At 54.7% G+C, this 24,372-nt stretch overlaps 4 protein-coding genes and 3 pseudogenes across 4 annotated transcripts; 5 read left to right on the forward strand and 2 right to left on the reverse strand.

The window, feature by feature from the left end:
- Window positions 1-2,530: 2,530 nt before the first annotated feature.
- Window positions 2,531-4,445, forward strand: SAPIO_CDS3817 (NADPH oxidase; the record flags this gene model as incomplete). The annotated part of the gene is made up of 3 exons (XM_016786528.1): window positions 2,531-2,694; window positions 2,813-4,345; window positions 4,412-4,445. 3 exons carry the CDS (start codon window positions 2,531-2,533, stop codon window positions 4,443-4,445), a joined length of 1,731 nt encoding a protein of 576 aa, XP_016643871.1.
- Window positions 4,446-9,122: 4,677 nt separating this feature from the next.
- Window positions 9,123-10,397, forward strand: SAPIO_CDS3818 (annotated as a pseudogene; the record flags this gene model as incomplete).
- Window positions 10,398-11,519: 1,122 nt separating this feature from the next.
- On the forward strand, window positions 11,520-11,987 carry SAPIO_CDS3819 (annotated as a pseudogene; the record flags this gene model as incomplete).
- Window positions 11,988-12,150: 163 nt separating this feature from the next.
- On the forward strand, window positions 12,151-13,286 carry SAPIO_CDS3820 (uncharacterized protein; the record flags this gene model as incomplete). The annotated part of the gene is made up of 2 exons (XM_016786529.1): window positions 12,151-12,203; window positions 12,383-13,286. 2 exons carry the CDS (start codon window positions 12,151-12,153, stop codon window positions 13,284-13,286), a joined length of 957 nt encoding a protein of 318 aa, XP_016643872.1.
- A 368-nt stretch (window positions 13,287-13,654) lies between these two features.
- Window positions 13,655-16,735, reverse strand: SAPIO_CDS3821 (uncharacterized protein; the record flags this gene model as incomplete). The annotated part of the gene is made up of 2 exons (XM_016786530.1): window positions 13,655-16,520; window positions 16,590-16,735. The coding sequence occupies 2 exons, from the start codon at window positions 16,733-16,735 to the stop codon at window positions 13,655-13,657; spliced, it is 3,012 nt and encodes a 1,003-aa protein (XP_016643873.1).
- A 1,081-nt stretch (window positions 16,736-17,816) lies between these two features.
- SAPIO_CDS3822 (Sec23/Sec24 trunk domain-containing protein) lies at window positions 17,817-21,245 on the forward strand (the record flags this gene model as incomplete). The annotated part of the gene is made up of 5 exons (XM_016786531.1): window positions 17,817-19,262; window positions 19,320-19,417; window positions 19,483-19,823; window positions 19,882-21,074; window positions 21,165-21,245. 5 exons carry the CDS (start codon window positions 17,817-17,819, stop codon window positions 21,243-21,245), a joined length of 3,159 nt encoding a protein of 1,052 aa, XP_016643874.1.
- Window positions 21,246-22,472: 1,227 nt separating this feature from the next.
- Window positions 22,473-23,891, reverse strand: SAPIO_CDS3823 (annotated as a pseudogene; the record flags this gene model as incomplete).
- Window positions 23,892-24,372: the final 481 nt, after the last annotated feature.

Genomic DNA, 24,372 nt, shown 5'->3' on the forward strand with positions numbered 1-24,372 from the left:
TTTTTTTTTTTTTTTTTTCCCTAGATCATGGAAACTCGGAGTCGTCGGATGCCCTCTCTCGGGGGAGGGAGGATAATTCTCGGGAAGCAGGCAAGTGGCAAGATGTTTGCAGGACAGGAAAGGTTGTGCTTGCGAACGATGGGGCGGGCATGGAGAGCCAAAGCGCTCGAAGCAAGGAGGTGGACGGAAGTGGATCGTGGTTGCAGTTTAGTTCGATGGGACCAAACCAAGCAAAGTCGCGATGCGACTGAACAATCACCGCGACGGGCGCATCAGCAAAGGTGTGCGCGTCCTGCCTTCGTATTTCAAAGATTATCACATCTCCCCCATATCAAGATGGTCGAGAGCAACTGATTTAGTAATCGAAAGAACAGCTCTGAGCTCTCTGTTCGTCATGCACCCGCCAACCGAACGTTGCCCGACTCGACTTGAGTTGATGAATTGAGGATGGAGTGGATCTGTCCCTCAGACCTGTATCAGAACCCCTGACGAAACAGTCTGTGACGCACATGGGCTGGTTCCGACAGTGTCCTCCCGGCGTAACCAGCCAATCAGCGCCTTGAAAGCGACCCCGGCGCCAAGGCCAGATTTGGAGATCTGCAGGCGGAAATTCTCCATTGAATTTACCCAGCGATCAATACATTCGCTGTCTGGATTGGAACTCGTCTGTCCTTCCAGATCCCTTGCAGACCGAGGGAGAAAATCGTGCTCTGACGGACGAAAAAGCATCGCGTAATCCAGCCATCCGTACCCAGTATTGCACTAGAAGTCCCTACTCTTTCCACCATCAATTGGCGTGGATGGAAGGTGAGACTCTGAAGCAACCGCCATCTGGAAGCATTTTGGCTTGTGACTGTGGAGCCTCGACCCACTGGGAGTGAGCGGCACTTGCTCTTTAGCACTGCTTAGCCCCTGAAAATAGTGCCTGTGGGTCGCGACTTCGTCTTCAACGTAGGCGTGATGCCCATGAAGAATCAAGAACAGGAAGGAACTGTTCATTCCCTGGATTTTGCAAGAGATTTGAACTTTAGCGCTGGGGACGAAATATCCCAATCGAGCGAGGGAGTGTTACGAGTTTAAGAATCGTCAATGGCTGTCCAGTAGCTTCGCCAAATCCATGACGCCTCCATTCTCCTCGGCGTCAACTGTTTCGACGTGGGCCCATTCGAGGTGGGCTCGCAGGCCAATAGCTGCGATCATGGACTGATCTTGAGAGAAGAGACGGCAAATCGGGCTCCCACACCTCTCAGTCTCCTCCCTCGTAGCTTCGTCCGTGTAACGCCAGCAGAATGACCTCGTCGCAGTCCCCTTCCACGCAACTCGACAATCAGCGAAACATCGAGAGTCTAGACCTCAAGTGTTCAATTGTTTGGACTGAGAATTGGAGGCGAAGATCCCAGTCGCCCATTGTCAAGCTCCACCCTGCTCTGACGATACAACTTCTGCAAGGGGTTGCAAGTCACTCTTGGCTGAGCATGCCGTATCATTGGTACATCGCCAGACCGTCCTTTGATCTCCCAGAACCCCCCGACACTGACTGTGCGCTGTTACGCCCCCTAGCCAGAAAGACTGAATAGACGCCCCCTAGCCCACTCTACAAGTGCCTCTGGACGGAATCTGAGACTTGTAGAGTCTGTTAGGGCATCCAAGTACCCGCCGCTCGTCTCAGGACCCCGGATCCCCATACATTTACCGCTGTTCTATTCGCCTTACCCCTTGCTCATTCCCCGATCGAGGTACGCCGCTTCACTGGCCCGGCATTATCTCTTGGCCCCGATCCTGGTACACTTGATCCACCCCTCTCCCACATCTCGACCTCCGAATACAGTGGGCATTTTGAGCAAAGGTATGATCTTCCCAGGATTCACACTCATACATCTTGGCAGGTCCGGCTCTTTGCCAGTTTGTACCAAAATCTCCTTCCCTTCCCACCACACTCTCCCTTTCTCCTTTCTCCCCTCTCTCCCAACCCACGGTCTGCGTACCTACACCAATTCTCTTCTTTTCCAACCTCTTTTCTTTTCTTTTCTTGTTTCTTGTTCTTCTTCGTCCTCCATTGTTTGCTGCGTCCCTTTCTGTCTCTGTCGCTGTCCGAAGGCGAGACGGTGCAGGCTAACAAGCGGGTGTTTTCTCCCACTTTACAGTTAATTCGACGTCGAGAACGGGAATCCGATCTTGCCCGGCGAAACGAGGAGCGGAGGAGAGAGAACAAAAGATTCGAGGGAGGCGGAAACACTTGCTCCATTTCGACCCTTCGCCTCTTCTCGATGAATTCTTCGCTTTGCCCCTTCAGCAGGCTCTGAATAACGCGTTCCGTTCTTTATTTTTCTTTGTTTCGACTTTCAGCACTGGCTTGCGGACTTTTAATATACAATTGGCTGGATACCCGATAGACATTCGGTTGAGAGACGTTGGGGATCCGAGCGAGAAATAAAGGACAGGATCCAAGGGGGGAAAGAATATTCGACGGATTCGATATCAACTGGCGACAGCAAATTTGGTCGACATTTAAACCACCTGGTAGCCTAAGATGGACTACTACAATCAGGACTACAAGGGCCAGTCAGAACGGTCACGATGGACGCCCTTAACGCGGATGCTGTTGTCGGGTGAGATGACCCAGGAGAGGCAGAAGGAATTGTCGGCGAAAGAAAAGTTTGATAGGTGGATGGTGAACGAAGGTTACAGGAGAGTGTAGGTTTTATTCCCTCCCCTTGCGTGCTGGATTGCTCCGAGGATCCTTTTTTAAGGGAGCAATGGAGGAGATGGAGTGCTCTCGTGGGGAGCATTTACACTGACAACCCTGGCACAGATTCGTCTTCGTTTTCGCGCTCCTCCACATGTTGGTCTTCGCCTTTGCCTTCGTCAACTACGGCGTCAAGGACAACTTGCAAATAGCGCGAGACACATTCGGCCCGACATTCATGATTGCTCGATCCGCCGCCCTCGTGCTGCATCTGGATGTTGCTCTCGTCCTCTTCCCCGTGTGCAGGACGCTCATCTCTCTTGCACGTCAGACCCCGCTCAACGGCATCATCCAGTTCGACAAGAACATCACCTTCCACAAGGTCACCGCCTGGTCCATCGTTTTCTGGTCGTGGGTGCACACCATCGCCCATTGGAACAACTTGGGCCAAGCTGCCGCCAAGAACAACCTCGGCGTCTACGGTTTCTTGGTTGCTAACCTCGTCTCCGGTCCCGGCTGGACTGGATACGTCATGCTGGTGGCCTTGATGGGCATGGTCTTCACCTCGGTGGAGAAGCCCCGCCGCGCCAACTACGAGCGATTCTGGTACACCCACCACATGTTTATCATTTTCTTCTTCTTCTGGTCCATCCACGGTGCCTTCTGCATGATTCAGCCCGATTTCGCTCCTTTCTGTACCGCCACTGGAGCCTCGGCCGTCGGTGTCTTCTGGCAGTACTGGATGTACGGAGGCTTCGCCTATCTTGCCGAGCGAATTGCCCGCGAGGTCAGGGGCAAACACAAGACGTATATTTCCAAGGTCATCCAGCACCCCAGCAATGTCTGTGAGATCCAGATCAAGAAGGAGCACACAAAGACCCGTGCTGGCCAGTACATCTTCCTGTGCTGCCCCGCCGTATCTCTGTGGCAGTACCATCCCTTCACGCTCACCAGCGCTCCCGAGGAGGACTACATTTCGATCCACATGCGTATTGTCGGTGACTTCACCAGGACTCTCGCCCAGACCCTAGGTTGTGAGTTTGAAAAGAGGGGTGGCGGCGGCGACAAAAAGGACACAAGCCAAGTTGTTGGCGTCGACGGCGAGAACCCCGACGTCGACCCCGCGCTCCGACGAGTTCTTCCCCGAGTCTACGTTGATGGGCCTTTCGGGTCGGCCTCCGAGGACGTGTTCAAGTACGAGATTTCGGTCCTTGTCGGTGCGGGTATCGGTGTCACTCCCTTCGCGTCCATTCTCAAGTCGATCTGGTACCGCATGAACTACCCCAAGAAGCGAACCCGGCTCAGCAAGGTCTACTTCTTCTGGATCTGCCGAGACTTCGGATCGTTCGAGTGGTTCAGGTCTCTCTTGCTCGCCATCGAGGCACAGGACGTCGACAACAGGATCGAGATCCACACGTACCTCACGGCTAAGATCAAGGCGGACGACGCCACGAATATCATGATTAACGACGCCAATGCTGACAAGGACACGATTACCGGTCTCCGATCGCCCACCAACTTTGGAAGGCCTAACTGGGACATGATCTTCAGGGGTATCCGCAAGCTGCACTCGCCTGCTGAGGCTGGTGTTTTCTTCTGCGGCCCCAAGGGCTTGGGCAGCGCGCTGCATATTTTCTGCAACAAGTACAGCGAGCCTGGGTAAGTACTCCGAGCTTGAAACATTTCCTCGCCCTCATGGTACATGACAACTAACTGTGGCTCTAGATTCTCTTTTGTTTGGGGCAAGGAAAACTTTTAGACGCCAGAAACGGCAAACCCGACCCGGCGTCGCCTACCGGTCTCCAGCTTCGTGTGTCTCGTTATCATCCGTCCTATCGTGTCTCCGTGGCACGTCTCTTGAACCTCTCATTTTGTCCTTGGATTCCCACCCACCACGAGAATTACGAAGCAGTACCGGAGAAGCTGGGATTCCCATCCATGTTACTCTTCTCTTCTTGGTGCGATATTATATAGTCATTTATCTTTTTTCTCCTCCGGCTCGTTTCTCTTTTTTACGTTTTGATTTTATCGTCTTGCATTAAGATGGACCTCGTCTCGAGGTTCGCTATACAAATCCCCCCCTTGTGCGCATACCAGTATATATCCGACAGCAAGCAATGGTTACTTTTTTCTTTTCCTATTTTCTTTTTCGAAGGTCTAGGGACAGCGCAAGACTGTTAGGCTCTTGAGGAGCCTAGTAGCCTTTTCTATTATTCCACTGGGGACAGTGTTGACGGGGTGGAAATGGAGTCTCGGGGCCCAGCACTTGGGTTTCCTACAGGGATTTCCTAGTCACGGAGGGAGTGCGGCAGGTAGTTGCCTCGGAGAGAGGAAGAATGAAAGAAGTAAAAACAAAACTTGTCATATAAAGAAGAGCACCGGGAGACGCCTTTGGAAGAATGGGGTAGATATTTTGGAAGGGGCTGAGAGGAGGCGGGATCTGTTCCAGGGCGTTCTTTGCGGGGCTTGAGTATATCCATGTATCTAGCGAAGACTTCTTATGAAATATCTATTAGACGAGTTCAAACGAGTGCTGTTCTGTGTGCCTGGGACGTGATTCGGTGGAGGTTCTACCGATTGATGCGATGATGGGAGGTGTGAGTCGGTGCCTTCAATGTAAGAATATCCGCAAAGACAGCCAGATTCAGCAAGCCTTCGTCGACACCAAAAAAACAGACACGGACACCGACTGACAAGGGGAAAGTCTACACCGAAACCAGAGCTCTTACAAACCACCTCAGCATCCCACACTCTCTCCGAAACGAGACGCTGCAATCGAGGCAGCGGGTCTAGCTAGACCACGGGGAGAATCCGCCAAGAGAGCGAACGAGGAAAACGGGAGAATCTACCGATCCCCCATTTCGGCACTTTTTCAGAAAAAAATAGGCCAAGACGAGGGTTCCCTTCCTCAACTTTTCTCCGAACTGGTGAGATGGGAGGATATCGTTTTAGTGTAGGAGGTCCGAAACGTGGGATCGTCGGGGGGAGGAAGGAGGTGCGTGGGGCCGGCGTGGAGCCGGTGGGAGTTGGAATATTTGAGGGTGTCACCAAGGTTATGGGTCAAACAAGTGCAGAAACGAGAGGGTCTGAGAGTGTCACTCTCGAGGGTGTGGATGTTTCGTTGGCTTTATCTTTACGAAGTGGGAGTTTGTTACTTTATTATTCTGCTTCGACACTTTAGCTTGGTCGTGTTGATAGGTATGCCCTAAGAGAAGACGAGTTATCTCAAAAGAAATCAAAAGATCGACATCTAAAACAAGGCGGCACATCACAAAATTCAAACCGTCCATTCAACTCCCGAGGAGAGGCGGGAAGCATGGAAAAATAGAGAACATTCGATAGATGCGAGCAGGGGAATCCGGCGGGCTAAAAACACCCTTGATGGGATTTGATATGTTCTCCCCGATTTTTTTTGCATCGGAGAATAACGAGAATAGAATGGTGCTTCGGCCGAGAAGTTGTGGTTGAGGACGTATTATTCTCTTTCGTTATTTCCTCTTTTTCCTTTCCACTAAGATGGAGACCTATGGAATCTTCCGATTGTAAAAATCCCCGAAACATGCGGTTCAGAGTATTACACGATGTTGCCAATTTGCGGCGTGCCATGCCCGGACATTGCGCTCCGGTGAGGCGGATGCCCATCACCAGAATTAGTTAGATGACCTATTAGGTGTGCCAAGAGCAAAGATCTGATCATCAATAAAATGACCGCTGCTAAACTTGCCTAAGATTATCGTGACCATCACCATCTTATTTTGTAGACCTGTAGTTTACAAGTAGCACGAAGTAGTTTAGGAACTCCCCATCATACAGAGTTCGCAGACGGACCCTCGAGAAAGAGAAGATACACTGGATCCCACATCGATTGGGCTGCGGGATTAAATAGAGTTAAGCTTAATAGTTCAGCTACCGTCCCAAAATCCTGCGAGCGTTCTTGGCTTGCATTTTGAGCCAGCCTCGTTGGGGCGGGGGAGGCGAGGGAGATGGGAAGAATCAATGGTGGCTGCTGTCTAAGCCTAGATGGGATGGGCTTGGACACCATGGGTCGAGTTGGGATCAATAGGGTGTACTCACCTTCATTTGGAGTGCAACTGTTTCCTGCTCTCTTTTCTCTGGGCCATTTTCCGTGCCTTTTATTTCTTTATTTATTTCCTTATTTTCTCCCTTCTTCTTTCGTATCGTGGTGCCTACGTAATGCGTCGCTTCAAGGCTTCGAGCTCGAGATGGGCTGCACTCGGGAAGGGATAAGATCGCAGAGGTTCAGTTTGGGAAACTTCAGATGATGAACAGGAGCTTTTCTCCCCTCCATGACGGAACGGACGCGCCTTGGCTCGAATTCGGGGGACGGACTATTCCGCCTTGGGGAGGGTGAGCCAAGAAACGTATGCGCAGGACTCGAGTGCACACACTAGACGCTGTATCAATCTGTACTTCGTAGGATGTTGAGCTTCCTCATTCGCCATCTCGATGGGAGCCAGCACGTTGGGGTCCAGGGTCCTTCGTTGGCACCGAAGAGCACTCGATGAATTTTGCGCGTGTGGATTGGGCGGGGATTCAGAATCCATGTTTCACTCGTAGGACAAGGGGACAGACGACCCCGAAGATACGAGAAGGACTGAGATGCCGTTTTTCTTGTTGCGGCTGAACTTCGAAATCGGGAAGGAAGCTGCAGCTGCAGGTATGAGAGCATGTGATGTCTTGCGCTGACGGTCCAGATAGGGTTGCGCCTGCAGTCAATATAATCTTCTTCCGTGATGGACCGAAAGTGTGGTACAAAGTTGAAGATGTATGTACATTGCACCTCGATTGACCGAAAAGGTACTCCAGGGTTTGGCTCAGTGTCCCCGACTCTGGCACTAACAGCAACCTCAAGACATCAGGAGTCTCGTGGCATCTCCAGTCTCAACCAACGCTCTTTTCTCCGTGTCCGTTGGACCATTATGACAATTTCTCTGTTGTGTCTGAACGGTTCAAGTCCTTGATCCATTGCATTGACCAGACCAATGTCTCTCCTGAGACACCATTCGTTCTAACGGGGGCATCGGGGGCTGTGTAGCGTTCCCTCGGACCACTAGTGGCGCCGACGTCTGCAGCGCGGTGCGGTGTGCAAATCGAGGATATCAAGCCAGACTGGATGACTACATTGTCCCTGTGTAGTAGTACTTGGAAATCTATAAGACCTTTGCGGAACAAAAGGTCAATCTACCTGCACCATCTCTCGGGAGCCACGGACACCATTGAGATCCATCGATGGGATCACCAAAAGCAACAAACCGCCATTTTATTGCTCGTACTTCGTATGTAGTGGAGGTGCTCCATAATGCGCTCCATCTCCAGGGGGACCCTATTAAAGAACCCTCAGCAACGAGCAACAAATGTCTTCTTCTCCTCGCATACCGATGTACTCTCGCGCATTCTGCAGGTATTCAGGTACACTTGATGCATCACAAGTCATACCTTCCCGTGCCTGCTGCTGCTGCTTCTGCTCTCGTCGGTGGTGCCGTACACTACTTCGTACTTTGACCCAAGAAAAAGGGCAGGAGCAGTCAGCAGCAGCCAGCAGCAGCAGGAGGAAACGTACGAAGGAGGAAGTCGCTCAGGGCCACGTACGTCAGGCCGTATTAATCTACAAAAGTACAAGCCCGAAGTCCCCTTCCCAAGAAATGGAAAAGCACAGCATCATCAGGGGGCTAGCGCCTTCTCTCTCTGCCGGTATCCACCACACGCATGACACCGAAGGCACAGCTAAACTCACACTAGGAAGTAGGTCGCTTGCTGAGTACTTCGTAAGTGCCTCTCTCAGGCGTGGTTGGCCTCCGATGCCATCCGCAAGATGGGGTCCAGCATGAGAAGTGCTCGTGGGCTTTTCTCGTGTTTCTTGGGCCTCGGTCGCCAACTTGAGAAAAAAAAGAAAAGGAAAAAGGAAAAAAAGGAAGGAAAAATATTGCGAGAAAAAAGCAACCAGAGAAATTCCCTTGAAAGTCTTGCATTTTCTTTTTCTTTTTCCATCAATCAATAATATCTTTTCGACACCTTCTCACTTGCCCTAGAAGACCGAACGCTGAGAGCTCCCAAAATTATATCGACAGCCAGGCATTCGGGCGTCAAGACAATCCCTGTCAAGCCCATGCCCCATTGCGCATTTGTGGAGCTGTCCTAGTCTGCATTCGTAGAAATATTCGGGGGTTTTTCTTTTCCACCTTCACGGCGCTCTCCCTTCTCACCCCCTCCTTCTTCTCGTCTTCTCTCTTCCCCATTTCTTCTTCTTTCACAACCGAATTTCGTGCATTTGCGAAAAGCTCGGGTCGACAAATGAACAAGCGCCCACCGCACCTCGGGTGAGAGCGCCGAACCGAAAACCCAGTACATTTGGGACGACACAGGGGTTGCACCCAAGGAACACAAACAAACCCCTCAGGGAGAGAACCTGGAAACGATGCGCCTCTCAGTGCCCGCCGCCCTGACGGCCTTGCTCGCCGCAGCCTCGGCCCTCAACCTCCCCCGCCAAGAACAATCCTCCTCGCCCAAACCCTCCGACAATAGCCAACCCGACGTGACCTCCACCATCACCGTCACCGACCGGAGCGACAGCACCGTCACATCCGAGACCACCGTCTTCCGCACCGTCTTCAGCACCATCGTCGTCACCGTCACCGACATCTCCACAGAGGTGGTCACCAAGTCCGACGTCGAAACCGCCACGAGCACCGTCTACGTTACTTCGACCTTGGCCGCGAAGCGCCACATTAACCTCGCCGCCGCTCCTGCTGAGGCTACGCCGGCGCTTCATGTGCCCGTGAAGACGGGTGATGCGGCCGAGGCGCAGGTTACGCCGCCCGCTGGGGGATTCAGGGGCGGCGATGGGTTGGAGTTGTTGAGGAGGGCGGGGTTGATACATTTGGTTAAGAGGGAGACGATTTATGTGACCGTCACCATCGCTGCTGATGGCGTCACCACTGTCTTCAATACCGTTACTAGTACCGTTCTTTCCACCACCACGTCGGAGTCGCACTCGACCTCAGTCATCACCTCGACGAGTTACGCGAACGCCAAGACTACCGTCACCATCACATCCACCATCGTCATCAAAGCCACCACGGTAACCACCGGCCCGGCCCAAACTGTCGGCACCGTCCCCGACGGCTCTAACATCGGCAATGGCGACAACAACGGCGGATCTTCCGGCGGCAGCGGCAGCGGAAGCGGCGACACCAACACCTCCGACTCTGGCGGTCTATCCACCGGCGCAAAGGCCGGCATTGGCGTAGGCGTCGGCGTAGGCGGTCTTCTCATCATCGGCGGCATCGCCACCTACTTGTACAAGCAGCACAAGCTTAAGCCCCACGTGGTCGACGACGGTCTCGGCGCCGGCATGAGCGAGATTCCCGTCGGACCTAGCCCTGGTCTTGGCGGCGCTGGAGCTGCGGCTGCCCTCGCGAGCAGAGATACCCGTACGCCCGATCATCCGCGCAAATCGCCCGTCGGAAGCGGCGGCGGTTACGTGTCCCCGCCTTCGGTTACTCCGGAGCCTGCGTACGGCGCTGCGGAGTTGGGTGTCGAGGGCAGGAGGCCGTATGGTGCGGAGTTGAGCGGGGAGGATGCGTTGCCGAGGTTTCCGACGGCGGCGGAGGCGGACGGCAGGCCGGTTATGGGGTATACGAGCGGGCCCGTGTCGAATGTGTATGAGATGCCCGCTGAGCAGTACAGGTAGTTGATGTGTGCTCTTATTTTCCTTTTGTTATCTTGGGTGAAGGGGGAAGATTGTGTATATATATATATGTTTGGAGGAGATACCGTTTGCATTCCATGGTCTGTGTAAGTCGCTGTCACAAGACTTGATGGAGACTTTGAGGCTGTTATACTTTGGCATATCCTCTTTTCTTTTCTGCGAGTTTGCATGATCTGGGAGTTGTGCGTCCTCTCATTTCAGAGATTTTCGATGGCAATGGGGATATACCCGACTAGTTGGGTAGAGGGTAGGGTATGGATAGGTTCGTACCTCCCTTTATTAATATAGTTTTTAAGTGATGAGGTCGTTGGAAGATTTTTGATCGAAGTGAGGAGTATCATGAAGTGGTATGAAGTGGTGAAGTGGCATGCCGTTGAAGGCTAAGGGATCGCCCGATACGAAACACGGAGCAACTGGATGGCAGCTGCGTTCTATTGGGTGGAATCCGTTTGTCAAGCGGGAGTGATCGTCTACGAGTTGAGGCGTGATATGCGGTCGAGAGAGTGAATATCTTGAGGTTCGAAATTGTTGAAGATAGTGGTAGTTTCAAGGAGCTACAGGACAAAGAAGCTGCTTCTCCTCATTATATGATAAGGTTTCGTTGACCCTTCACCGAGACTGTTGGCGAGCACTAGCTCGAACGATCACCGCCAGACCGTTTTTTACTCGCCCACTCTCGGTGGCTCTTTCTTGTCTAGAGTCGGGAATTTGAGGGCAATCGGCAGATAGTATGAGAGGGAAGGCGCGGGGGAGATGCTGGAGAAATGTAACCGAGAAGGAAGGAACTGTCGCCGATCGTGCCTGACGCCTGTCTTGAAGACTTAGGATAGAGAGAGAATCAACAAGACCAAGAAGTTCTAGCCCTCAATTCCACCCTCACCATCCATCTTCCCAACGCTCCAAACACCTAAGGTCTATCTTATTGTATCGACTTATACTTCTATCTTCCTTACTCACCTTCAGATCCTTCTATTTCTACGTGATCCTATACCACCTCAACGAGGCCAACGCGGTTCTTGATCCCGGCCATCGCAGTTCCGACTAGCTTTAGTACCTGGCGGTGTCTTTACAGGTCCCGCTGCTTTAAACTCGGGCACAGCCAACATGACCGTTCGACGTTCTCCCTTGGATGCCCATTCGACCCCCTTTGGCACCTTCACGCCTAACACGACTCGTCGCGCCTATACACGCGAATGCCTCGAGTCGAATCTAGATCCTATTCCCCTTGAAGTACAGCAGCCGCCGACGTGGCAGCCTCTGGCTTGCCCCTACTTCATGGGCGGGCATGACAGCGAGAACGGTGATAAGAGCGATGATGACGATGACTTTGAAGAGTCACCTTTTACAAGGGGAAGACGCTACTGCCACAACCTAAACCGACCTCAAGAAGTACAGGCACCTTCAATTCACACGCGTCTGTACCCTTTAGCGGCCGACGACTTGCTTTTACCACTCCCGGAACCCGATTTCACGAAGCCAATATATGTATATCCTCACTTGACTGAGGACTTTGCCATTCCTATTCGCTCCGATGGCCTCTACGCCGCCGAACAAGACGACGGCCTCCGCTAGATAATAAGGCGAGTCTTTAGGTCCTTTCGGCCCAGAATCCACACAAAACCTTCCGTGCCCGGCCTATTACCCTCGGACTGGAGTAGCGGCGAGGCAGGCGTTGAGGCAACAGAGCTCCCCGAGAACCCTCCACCTGGGCTACTTCCAAACGCAGAACCCCCTGATGTTGGTATCGTGGTTAAAGACACCGACAAGCCAGAGGGAGAACAGAGAGCCGTGCCACGAGATGCCGTTTTCTGCCAAAGCCAATTCGATTCCCTATCGCCTCCCTCCCTCCGGTCGCGCATTTCCATCATCCGCGCTGCAGTCCCGGGCTAGACCCCCAATCCAATCGCCAATCTCTCCAGCTCCCACCCTCGTCACAGCTCCCACCCTCGTCACCCCCTCCCCGACAGTCCCCGCCATCCACTGCCCTCCGACCGTCCTTCCACCCCACACATCCCCACGCCCGTCCGCCTCATCATCCACCCGTCCCCCTCCATAACCCCTTTCCCCCGCCACGACCCAGGCCGGTCCCCGAGCCCAAGACGCTTCCGCCGCGTCGTGCGCCCCTCCCCGCCCCAAGTCACGGGCCACATTGTCCCCTACCACGTCCCCGTGCCGAACACCTCGCATGCCATCCCCTTCGAGGACTTCATACGCATCGTGTACCGCCCCGGCGATGGCCATCGCTTCGCGGCGTGGAGTTCGTTCTACGGGCGTGGTTCGTCGGTGTGGTTGACCGACCGGAACCTGAGGACGCTTTGGATGAGGCTCGTGGGGAGGGCGGCGAGGGAGGAGAGGGAGAGGTTGGGGCTTCCGGCGGAGCCTGGCGAGGAGACGTTGGAGAGGGTGAGGGAGTGGGCTGAGGAGACGGAGTGGGAGGCGAGAACGGAGGTTGGTACTTATGGCGGGGGAGATAGAGAGGGTGAGGAGGGTTATGCTGCTGGTGATGATAATGATGATGAGGACTGGGATGTGGACGATGAAGAATTGGAGATTTATCAGGAGGAGTTGAGGGGTCATCAGAGGAGGCTGCAGGGCGAGTTGGATGGCATTAGGGAGGAGTTGAGGAATAACAGGAGGCAGGCGAGGAGGATAGAGGCGGAGAGGAGGGTGTTGGAGAGGATTATTGAGCAGGCGACGGAGAGTGAGGCTCAGACGACGAGGGAGGCGGGTGTTCAGACGGGGGAGGTGGACGATTTTGAAGTGGGAGAGACGGAGGAGGTCGAGTTGGAGCATGTGGAGGATGTTGAGGTAGAACAGGGGGAGGATGCCGACGCAGCACTAGCGGAAGAAGATGACGATGGTGTTGATTAAGAGGGCGAGCACGTATTACTGGGTGGAGGAACTGTTTGATTTGCAGCGAAGTCGGAAAACACACACAGCGAGTTAACAAGAAGGAATCGGGGGATAGAAGGGAGGAGAAAACAGCGTGTTAGATCAGGTATCGTCAATTGAAGCGTCATTAACCCATCTTCCCTTTTTCACCAGCTTTCTCGTTTCCCACTCCTTATGGTACACATCGCATTTCCCTCGTCTCGCTGTTTTTATATACGCGGAAAATATACATAACACGACTACAAACTGAAAAGAACCAAAGACCTCCTGTAGTACACACTCGGGATATCATACCATCTCCATCCTCGGAAACTGTCTCCTTTCTTCTTCTTCTTCTTCTTCTCTATTCACGCCCCCACGACCGCCAAATTCCTATAAATCACCCTCCTAACCTCATAAAGCGTGCCCCTCTGCCTAGCGGCAGCGACCCCATCCCCCGCCGTGCCAACGACCTCAATCTTGCCCGCCGCCGTCTTCCGCACCGCCACGACGCCGTCAACGAGCAAAGTGCCCTCGCCGCGGAACTCGGCGCTGTAGCCCGCCGCCTGCATCTCGCGGCGCAGGTCGGCGAGGCGGAGGTCGCCGACGTGGAGGGGTTGGGTGAAGGAGCGGGCTTTGGAGAGGGAGGCGTTGGAGAGGAGGTCGAGGGTGGGTATGATGTGGGCTGGTGGCGGGGAGGGTTTCTTCTCTTCTTCTTCTTCTTCCTCTTCTTGTTCCTTTTCTACTTCTTTCGGTTTGGTGGTGGTCGTTTCCGTGTCCGTCTTCTGGCGCTTCTTGGCGCCGCCGTCTTCTATTAACGCCGCGGCGGGTTGTTTGTTATTAGTGTCCGCTGTGGAGAGGAGGCCGAGGAGCTGGCCCGTGATGGTGACGACGCTAAGGCCGCGCACGCTCTGCCACTTGAGCTTCTTGACGAGGGAATCAGCAAGCTTGAGCGTCCAGGCATTCGTATCAACGCTAGCATCCACAGTCTCTCCGACCTCGGGGGTAAAGACGCCCGTCTCGCCCTCCTTCTGTGAAGGCGCCAGCAGTTTTCTGCAGTCATCAGCAAGCGCCATCGTTTCCTCGCGCGAGCCGCCGACGAGGATGAGCTTGCGCGGTTGGATGAGGGGAATCAGCATGTTGAGACTCCGCTTGTCGTGCAGGCCGCTAAAGTCGACAAAGGCAAGGCGGAGGTTGACGACGACTTTTTCCGTCGTCACGACGAGCCGCGCGGGGCCCGAGACTTCGACCTCCTCGACATCTTCCACTTCGTCGAGCGCGTCAATTTCTTCCGACTTGACGTTGTCGCCTCCGTCGTCTGACAACTTGCTGCGGATGCCGAGCAGGTTGGCCCGCTTGTTCGCGCCGCCGCCGCCGCCGCCTTGCTTGAGTAATAAGGCGTTGGAGGAGGATTCGTCCCATCTGCGCTTCTTGCCGACTGCGGGGCCGCCAGCGTCGCTTTCTTCCCCTCCCGCCGCAGCGGCGTGCAGAGTGGCAATGCCATCATGGCGGCCGTTGTCGTCGACTTTTTCCTCTGCGCGGAGGTAGTCCTCAGGCCGGATAACCTCGCCGAATTCATCGACGCGCTTCCGCCGCACGGCGAGGGGAAACATCCTGTCGCGACCTCGCCTGCCGTCCACGTCGAAATCGTAGGTTCCCTTCTTCTTCATAAGAATGTTAATGCCGAGATCCTCGTCGCGCACAGCCTTCCGGGCTTGGCCCATGGTGGCCGAGATGTTGAGCACGCGACCTTGCTGCTCACCATCGGAATCTTCGGATTCCAACGAAGACTCCGACGATGCGTCGTCGACGGCGTCGGCCGACGTCTCCATGCCGCCTACCCCTCCGCCCTGCACATTCTCTTGAAGCTGGCGTTGTGCTAGCCACTGTTGGTAAAGCGCGAGCTCCTCGCCTTCGAGCGCTTGCCTTGTTTCCTCCTGGATCTCGAGCTCGCGGCCGCCTCCATAGACGAACTCGAGGTCATCGCCGCTGTCTGTCTTGTCCGTCGAGACGCCGCTCTTTCTTTCCTGCCAGAATTCCCAGAGAGTGCTCGCTAGTGTAGGAGTATTTGATACGACGCCGGGTTTGTCGGTAAGAATCAGCACGTTGCGCGAATCCTTGGCCAGCCCCTTCAGGAAGTCCTTGGAGTAACCCCATTCGAGAGACGTATCGCTGGCGAGAATGACCCTGCCGGACGATTGGACGTTGTCTGGGCTGTCTGAGATTAGTTTAAGCACCTGGGCCTTTCGTTCGAGAATCTTGACGTATTTGAAATCGAACGGTCCTCCACCCTTGGCCTGCCTGTCGTCCCCATTTGGCCTCCTCTGGTTATCATGACCGGCCTCGAACTCCCTGTTGATGTTGTCGTCCATCCACTCTAACATGGTTCTAGCGTATCTAATGGTACTGGCCATACTTCGACCGGCCAAGTACAGCTTCGCAGTTTCGAACGGTCCATGCTCCAGCGCGTCCTTCCTCCAGGCGTGCTCTAGAATGTAGGCGAGCTCGAGCACACGCGCACTCGAGTCGACAGGGATGAGAGCCGTTCCTCCGCGGGTAACGCATGATTTGATGAGCCCGATGAGTTGTTCGTCTCGTTTCGCCCGACCTCCGGTCTGGGGTGGTCTCTCGACCCCTCGGCTGCTGCAGATAAGCGCCGTTGGTTTACGAAGCTGCTCGATGACTTCGGCGCCACCGCCGCCAGCACCGCCGAGCCACGCAGCGCCAGAAAATACATTCTCTCGTGCCAAGTTCCAATCAACGGCGTAGACAATGGACTCGAGACCGTGCTGGATGTGCCATATCGTGCCACCAAGTGTCCGACCAGAGTTGTAGGCGGTAATCGTGAGTCCATTAAGCGGCGGTGTTCCCGGAGTGGGCAGCGGCTGATGGGGCTGCGAGTATTTCAGGGGTTGGATGAGGGAGAAGTAGCGCGCGAGCTCCTGCTGGGTAGGAGCTTGTAAGAGGAGCTGCTGATGGGCAGCGCTGGGCTTCTGGGTGTAGGCGATCGCTGCCTCGGCGAGGGAAGCCTCGGGTATCGTCGTAGCGGCTTTGGGGGTGGATTCGTAAAGATCTTGAAGGAGGGATCGACCGAGGTCGGCGACGGGTCGGGTCGCGTAGACGGGGATGTGGGTGAAGCGAGGGAAGTTCTTGCAGCAGTAGGCGAATGCGGCAAGGTGGCCGACGGTGGCGTGGGTCAGGAGGATAAGAGAAATAGTCTGGCTCTGGACTTGTCTGCGCGCGTGTGGTCAGTAGGAAGTAGAGAAGGCAGATGGGGTGTGGTTGTCAGGATAATCTGAATACTTTTCGAGCTCCTTAAGTTTGCCCACGTCGAATGACTCGTCCCAGCCGAGGCCGACGAGAAGCTTGACGCCGCCATCAAGCTCAAGAAGGGATTGCGTAGCCGGCGATTGGGATAATGCACCCTGAAGAGGGCAGAAATTGAACATGGTGGGCGATCAGGAATGCGATGGACGTCCACACTCTGTCTGGGCTTGGTCCAGGCTTTATCATCGCACTTCTGGTGAGAAGGTGAAGGTCGTAGTTATCAAGCAACCATCATGGGGGTTGAAAAGAAAGGAAATTATAATACACAAGCAGGAGGGTATCGGTTTATAATCGGGGCGACGCAGACACTGGGTTTAAGATGGCTATTTGAGGTCGGGGACAGTTCGAGTCGCGACGAGGTGCCAGTTTCCGTCCTTCGTGACTTGGTGACTTCTTCGACCAAACTGGCAAATGTCGAGATTCCGCGTTTGGCAAGCACAGGGTTCAGTTATTGGGCGGCGGTTAATCGCCGGCAATACTACGAAGGTACTGCTGGCGATTGTCACGTCCAGGAACGATGTGGCTAGTGAGCCCCGCCAGGTGACAAGTGCAGCTGGAAGCCACTCAAGCCACATTCTGAGTTCTGTCCTTGGTACCTCAGTCCCCCAGTAAAGTCCACATGTCAACTGACAGCACAAAATAGACCCGCCCAAGTTCGGCAGGAGAAACCACCTGGTCAATTTGGCTGCACACCATCTTGAGATTCGAGTTCACATTGGACGACGTGGAAGTTCCCGACACAGAGTACCGCAGACAACGACGTCTTGCCTCCAACCGACTTGCCAGCTCAAGTGTCTTTGTTTTCCATGACCATGATGCCTCTTGTTATGACTTTATGAACATCTCGACACCATCCTCTCCCCAGGTAAGCTGTCCTCAATGGCCTGCTCCACCCGGTTGGCTCCCTGTTAAGCACACCCAGACCCCTTTTGTGTTTATCCGCTAGCTTGAGCTGCAATATGCTGTCGCTAATGCTGCTGCTGCTACCACTACTGTCCTTGTTAACACCTATACTAAAATCTCGCCAGGCCACATTTCATCAATCACCGCCTCGTGATCCGCGACTCGATCAATTTCCTTGGGCCTTTCCCCCCCGATTGCTATCCTCGAACCCCCTCTTAATCCTCGAACCAACAACCCTAGCGTAGTCGGCCGGTCCCTGGCGAAAGAAGGTCCGGTCCCCTCCTCCCCCCTTTCACCGCCATGGCCGACTATTCGATGTACCACGCCCTCGGCCAGGGAGAGCAGATCGACCCCAATGACCCTAATCGAACGAGCCAACCTGCCCCTCCCCAATTCAACCCTCCGATCGCGCCCCAGCCATACCAGCAAGGTGCGCCCTATGGCAGTCCTGCCGCGCCTCAACAACCCTTCTACGGCGGACAGCCGCCTCCGGCCGGTCATCACCCGCAACAACAGCCTCTAGGATATGGCGCTCCACCACAGCCTGGTGCCGTGGCCCCTGGTGCCGACGATGGCCTCGCCGCTCAGATGGGAGGGATGTCGCTTGGTGCTGGCGAGGGACACCACACTATGCGGAGGAAGAAGAAGGACCGCCATGCATTTCACAACGTTGAGGCCCCCGCGGCCCCCCTCGGTGTCGGTGCTCCTGCCTTTGGTGCTATTCCCAGCGCTGCTGCGCCCTCTCCTGGAGCTCCCGCAGGATTCTTCTCTCCCGATGCCGGCGCGGGGCCCCAGCTTTTGAGCCCTGCCCAAGGTTTCGCTCCCGCCATGAGCCCCGGTCTTAGTCCCAGCCTGGGGGGCAGCCAATTCCCTCCTTCGGCGAACCCCGCCTTCTCTCCGGTACCCACCTCCCCCGCCGGCTTGGGGCTGTCCGCGCCTGGAACAAGTGTCCCTGTAGGAGGAGGAGGTTCCGGCTTCGGTGCTGCTCCTGGTGGCCCCGCGACAGTCACGCCGGACGATCTGCCTAGTGTGCCAATGATGCGCGATTCAACCCAGCAGTATTTCCTCCGAAATACTTACCCCACGTTCGAGCGACACGTTCCCCCGCCAGCCTCCATATCCTTCCGCGCATTCGACCAGGGCAATGCGTCACCCAAGTTTGCCCGTCTGACCATGAACAGCGTCCCTGCAACGGGCGATGGACTTAATACGTCATCCCTACCTCTCGGTCTCATTCTCCAACCCCTCGCCGCTCTTGCGCCCGGTGAGCTACCCATCCCCGTGCTCGACTTCGGCGAAGCGGGACCGCCGCGATGCAGGCGCTGCCGAACCTACATCAACCCCTTCATGATGTTCCGCAACGGCGGCAACAAGTTTGTCTGCAATCTCTGCTCTTATCCCAACGAGACGCCCTCCGAGTACTTCTGCGCGACTACGCCCGCGGGCGTCAGGGTCGATCGCGATCAGCGCCCCGAGCTTACCCGCGGAACCGTCGAGTTTGTCGTGCCCAAGGAGTACTGGACTCGCGAGCCTGTGGGTATGCGCTGGCTGTTCCTGATTGATGTTACGCAGGAGTCCTTCAACAAGGGGTTCCTGGAGGCTTTCTGCGAGGGTATACTAGCGGCTCTCTATGGTGGCGAGGACGGCGAGGAGGATGAGAACGGTGAACCGAAGCGCCAGATTCCCAAGGGTGCCAAAGTTGGCTTCGTCACCTTTGACAAGGATATTCACTTTTACAATGTCAAGGTGCGTATTTTATTTCCGCCTCGAAATCCTACAGTTTCTAACTAACCCGTCCTACAGCCAAGCCTTGAACAAGCTCAGATGATGATCATGCCCGATGTTGAGGATCCTTTCGTTCCCCTGAGCGAAGGCCTCTTCGTAGATCCCTATGAATCAAAGTATGATCGAATTCACCCTACTAGGGTTTAATGCGACGCGACGTGGATGCTAACATTAATAACAGGGCCGTCATCACCTCTCTCCTTACGAGGCTTCCCACCATCTTCTCTACCATTAAGAACCCCGAGCCCGCGCTCCTTCCTGCTCTCAACGCCGCCTTCGCTGGCCTCGAAGCTACGGGAGGCAAGATCATTTGCTCAGCGGCGGCGCTTCCTACTTGGGGGCCCGGGCGGCTGTTTATGCGAGACGACGGGAAGCATATCGGAGGAGAGATTGATAAGAAGCTGCTTACGACCGAGCATCCTCTTTGGACAAAGCTTGGCGAGCGCATGGCCGCTGCGGGTGTCGGTGCCGACTTTTTCCTAGCCTCGCCTTCTGGCGGCTACTTGGACGTTGCTACGATAGGTTCGGAACCCACTCATCCTTTTGACATTCCACGAGTTGACTAACAGAGGAGGCGCAGGCCACGTTTCCTCATCCACTGGCGGTGAGACTTTCTACTACCCCAACTTCATCGGCGGACGCGACAACGCGAAGCTTTCTTCCGAAATCAAGCACGCCGTCACACGCGAGTCAGGTTACCAAGCGCTCATGAAAGTGCGATGCTCGACCGGTCTCCAAGTCGCCGAATACTTCGGCAACTTTATCCAGCACTCGTTCGGCGCAGACCTCGAGATCGGCGTAATCGACGCCGACAAGGCCATCGGCGTCAAGTTCTCGTACGACGGCAAGCTCGACCCCAAGCTCGACGCGCACTTCCAGTCGGCGCTCCTCTACACGACGGCGAGCGGCGAGCGGCGCGTGCGGTGCACCAACGTGATCGCCAGCGTCAGCGAAAACACCCGCGACTGTATGAAGTTCGTCGACCAGGACGCCGTGTACAGCATGATCGCCAAGGAAGCCGTGACGAAGCTGGCCGCGACGTCGAGCAACTTCCGCGATGTGCGCAATTGGCTCACGGAGCGGACGATCGAAATACTTGCTAGCCACCGCAAGCACTTCACCTCGCAGAGCGCGCCACCGGGTCAGCTGATCCTCCCCGAGCGCCTCAAGGAGTTCGCCATGTTCATGCTCTGCCTCGTCAAGTGCCGCGCCTTCAAGGGTGGTAACGAGACGTCGGACCGCCGCGTGCACGAGCTGCGCATGATCCAGTCCATCGGCGCGCAGGAACTCAGCCTGTACCTGTACCCGCGCATCATCCCCATCCACAACCTCGAGGCCACGGATGGCTTCGTCGACTCCGAGACGGGCGAGCTCAAGTTACCCCCCGCCATCCGCGCGTCCTTCTCCAAGGTCGAGCCAGGCGGCGTCTACCTCGCCGACAACGGCCAGCAGTGCCTCGTCTGGTTCCACGCGCAGACGTCGCCCGACCTCATCGCCGACCTGTTCGGCTCCGAGTACCGCTCGCTGCAAAGCCTCGATGCGTACACTTCGACGCTGCCCGTGCTCGAGACGCACCTTAACGCCCAGGTGCGCAATATCCTCGAGTTCCTGAAGACGCAGAGGGGATCGAAGGCGGCGACGGTTCAACTCGCGAGGCAGGGGATAGATGGCGCGGAGTATGAGTTTGCGAGGATGTTGGTGGAGGATCGGAATAATGAGGCGCAGAGTTATGTGGATTGGCTTGTGCATGTGCATAAGGCTATTCAACTCGAGGTAAGCCCCCCCTCCTCCTTTTCCTCTTCCCTTCCCTTCCTTGACAAAGGAAGTGAGAAACGAAGGAAAGTACTGACTTTTGTCGCGTAGCTTAATGGGTCTAGGAAGAGGGAAGATAAGAGCGAAGGAGGAATCTCGTCTTTCGCCGGCTTCAGACCGAACTATTGGTAGACGAGTAGACTGGGGAAGAATGAAGAGGGAAGAAATCGAAAATAAGGACCGAAAAAGGGCAATTTTTAGGCTCGTATTATCTTATATCGTTGTTCCCAGGGAGCTCTTTGGGAGAAACAGTGAGTAGAAGGAGTAGGAGGATAACATATATGGTCAAAAAGTTGGGGGTGTTGTTCGAGTTGAGGGTTGCTTTTTAAAAACAACTGCGTTGCATTGAGATGAAGTTTCCAAGATTCTTCAAAATCCGATTCATTTTGACATCTCCCGTGTTTTCCATTTCCCCCATTGCTATAATACTCTCCCAAGGTCCTCTCTAGAATTCTATCCACCTTTGTCAACGAAGACTAGGCTTGCACCTCGGAAGGGCTCAAGAATGTGATGGCGGAGAGCCAACAGAACAGTAGATCGTTTCAGATACGTTAGTACCTGCTCCTCCTCTAAACCCCCAAGTAATGACAGAACGGTCATCAGAAGTAACGTAGGTATATTAGGGTTTCGAACCAGACGAGTAACGCTGCGAATGTCCAAGGCAAGCAAGCCTTTAGCTTCAGATCCAATCACAGCATCACCACATATCAAGAACAGCAAAGACAAACAAGAAATCTTCCAAACAACTCTATTCAACTCAACTCGTACACAAACGGGGCAAAAAAAGCCAACTCATACACTCTCACCTCGGCCAAAAATCATACAATCATTTCATAAACGTAGCACCTTCGACCCCCTCGACCATAAACCGAGAAAACAAGGAAGAATTCCTCAAACTAGGAAGAAGGAGAAAAGAAAAAGAAAAAGCTGCCTGCCCTGATTTGCCCTTCTCCAGCCCAATCTCTATAATGCGCCCAAAATGAAAAAGCAAGAAAAACAGTAACACGACATACCCCATATAACCCATGTCCCGGGCCCATGAAATGCATATCCGGATGTGTGCGCGTTTCCCTCCTCTGATTTCCTCTTCATCCCTCGTAGATATACCTGATATATCCCCCCTTTTTGGCCTTTTATACCGGTAAACGCCAGTAACGAACCCGCTTGTGCTAAAAGAGCGACATGAATGAATGAAAGAGGCCAAAAAATACGAAAAACGAAGAAGTGGAAAGAAAAAGTCATGGACAAGAAGGTGAAACAACCCCGTTTTTCCGACCCCACGGGCCAGATTAGTCTTACATAGACACACCAAACATCGCGAATTGAGCTCGACCTCGCCAATCTGTGTTATCGGTCACCCTAGATGCAAAACTTCCTATCCAACACCCTCAATGCCCTCGCATCCTCAGTCATACCCTTGCTATCCAAACAGCCGCCCATCCTCGGCGAGTTACCCGATGAGCTCTCAGGCGCCGGAGGCAAAGGATGGAGCAGAAGGGCCGATAAGCTCGCCTTGTTGTGATTATGGTTAGATGATGAGTTAGGCGTCTGCGACATTGTCGACGGCGCGTACGACGTATTCCTCGAAGAAGTTTGCACAGACGTGGTATCCGAATGGGCGCTTCGCGGGGGCGAGACGCTAAGAGATCTCGCCGGTGGCGTAGTGGTGCTGCTGTGCGTCGGTGCCGAAAAGTTGCTCGTATTCATGACGGCCTGCGCGGCGGCGGCCTGCAGGTGCTGGGACCTAGGCGAGTCCATTGCTCGTGAGGTGGGATACTGAGGAGGCATCTGAGGAGTTGGCGGGTAGTGCGGCGTGTGAGGTGACGGCTGAGAGTGGTGAGGAGTCATCGGCGAAGGGTAGTGAGGCTGCTGCGGGAGGTGCGACTGGTGTTGCTGTTGCTGCTGGTGAAGAAGCATTGCGGGAGGTGGCAACCTGCTCGAAGACGGGGGAGGAGGAGCCGGGTAACTCGTCTGGGGAGGCGGGATCTGATGAGGCTGGTCGTATGGAGTAGGAGCTGACGAATAATGCGTGCTAACATGGCCGTTGGAATACGGCGGCGTGGTAACAGGAGACAAGGGCCACGAGTAGGGTTGGGGCTTCACCGAATGCGGTGGCGGAGGCGGATACTGGGCGTGGTGGGGAGCCACTCCTTGGGACTGGTGCGGTTGAGGTTGTGGCATGATGTATTGTCCCGTTGTCATGGCGGCTCTCGCCAGAGCCGGGGCCGCGCTCGAATCGCTCCAGCTGGACTCGGGATACAGACCCTTGGCGGGCATAATGTGCCGCAGTTGAGGATCTGTCGAGGGCTGCAGGAGCTCGGAGGACTGGCTGTGCGACTTGGTGAAATACGAGATGAGGTGGAGGTGTTGACCGGTGGACGTGGTGATGCTGAACGACTGCTTCATGAGCCCGTCGGCCTTGTACCTGTAGCCCTCAGGCTCGCCATCGTCGTGGTCGTCGTCGCTGCCCCGGCCAGATTCCGGCGTCTTTCCCGATGTTTTCCTCTGGCTGCTGAATCCGCCACCCCTCTTGCCCTCCATTTCGCGGTATGTTAAAAAGCTTCCAGAAACTCGGCTGGCGCTCCATGATTTGCCGTCCGTCCACCTGCGCATGCCCGCTTCCCTCTCGTCCCAGACAAAAACGGATCCTGACCGGATGGACTGCCTTTCCTTCTCGGATAATCTGCGCTGTACCCTGGGGAATATGCCTAACCTGCAAGCCTCGAATAGCTTGATCGCGTCGGCTGGCGTCCGTACTAGGCCGTAATACGTCTCCATTGTGAAACTCGCCAAGACAAGACAACGTGAATAGAGTTGACGGTGTTGGAATGCCCAGTTCTAAAAGAAACAAGAGATAAAAGGCAGTAGGTGTTCCACCAAGAAGCAAGTTCGTTTGCAGGAAAAGGTATTCGATCCTTTCCAGCAATCGTCTCTCTTAAAATCTTCACCTGATGTGAAGAGAAGAAAAAAGCGTAGATCCTTTTTCTCTGATAATAAAGAAATATGAGGTGAAAGATGACGGAGCGGCTCGGGATCTGTGATTCCTCCGATGTCCTCCTTATAGGACTGACAAGTCGTTCCCTGCTCTCCTAGAGTTGCCCAAAGTTACGATGCGATGGGGAAACGGGGGCATGGGCCGCGAGACCGAGTACGCTGCGAATATTACCCGTCCACACACAAAGGTCTGGGAATGTCGATTGTCGACCGCTGATGTTGTCGGTTCTAGTTTGTCGGCGCGGGGCGATGATTGTCTTCTTCC

Source organism: Scedosporium apiospermum, assembly GCF_000732125.1.
Source record: "Scedosporium apiospermum strain IHEM 14462 chromosome Unknown SEQ_SAPIO_0089, whole genome shotgun sequence".
Taxonomy (NCBI): Eukaryota; Fungi; Ascomycota; class Sordariomycetes; order Microascales; family Microascaceae; genus Scedosporium; species Scedosporium apiospermum.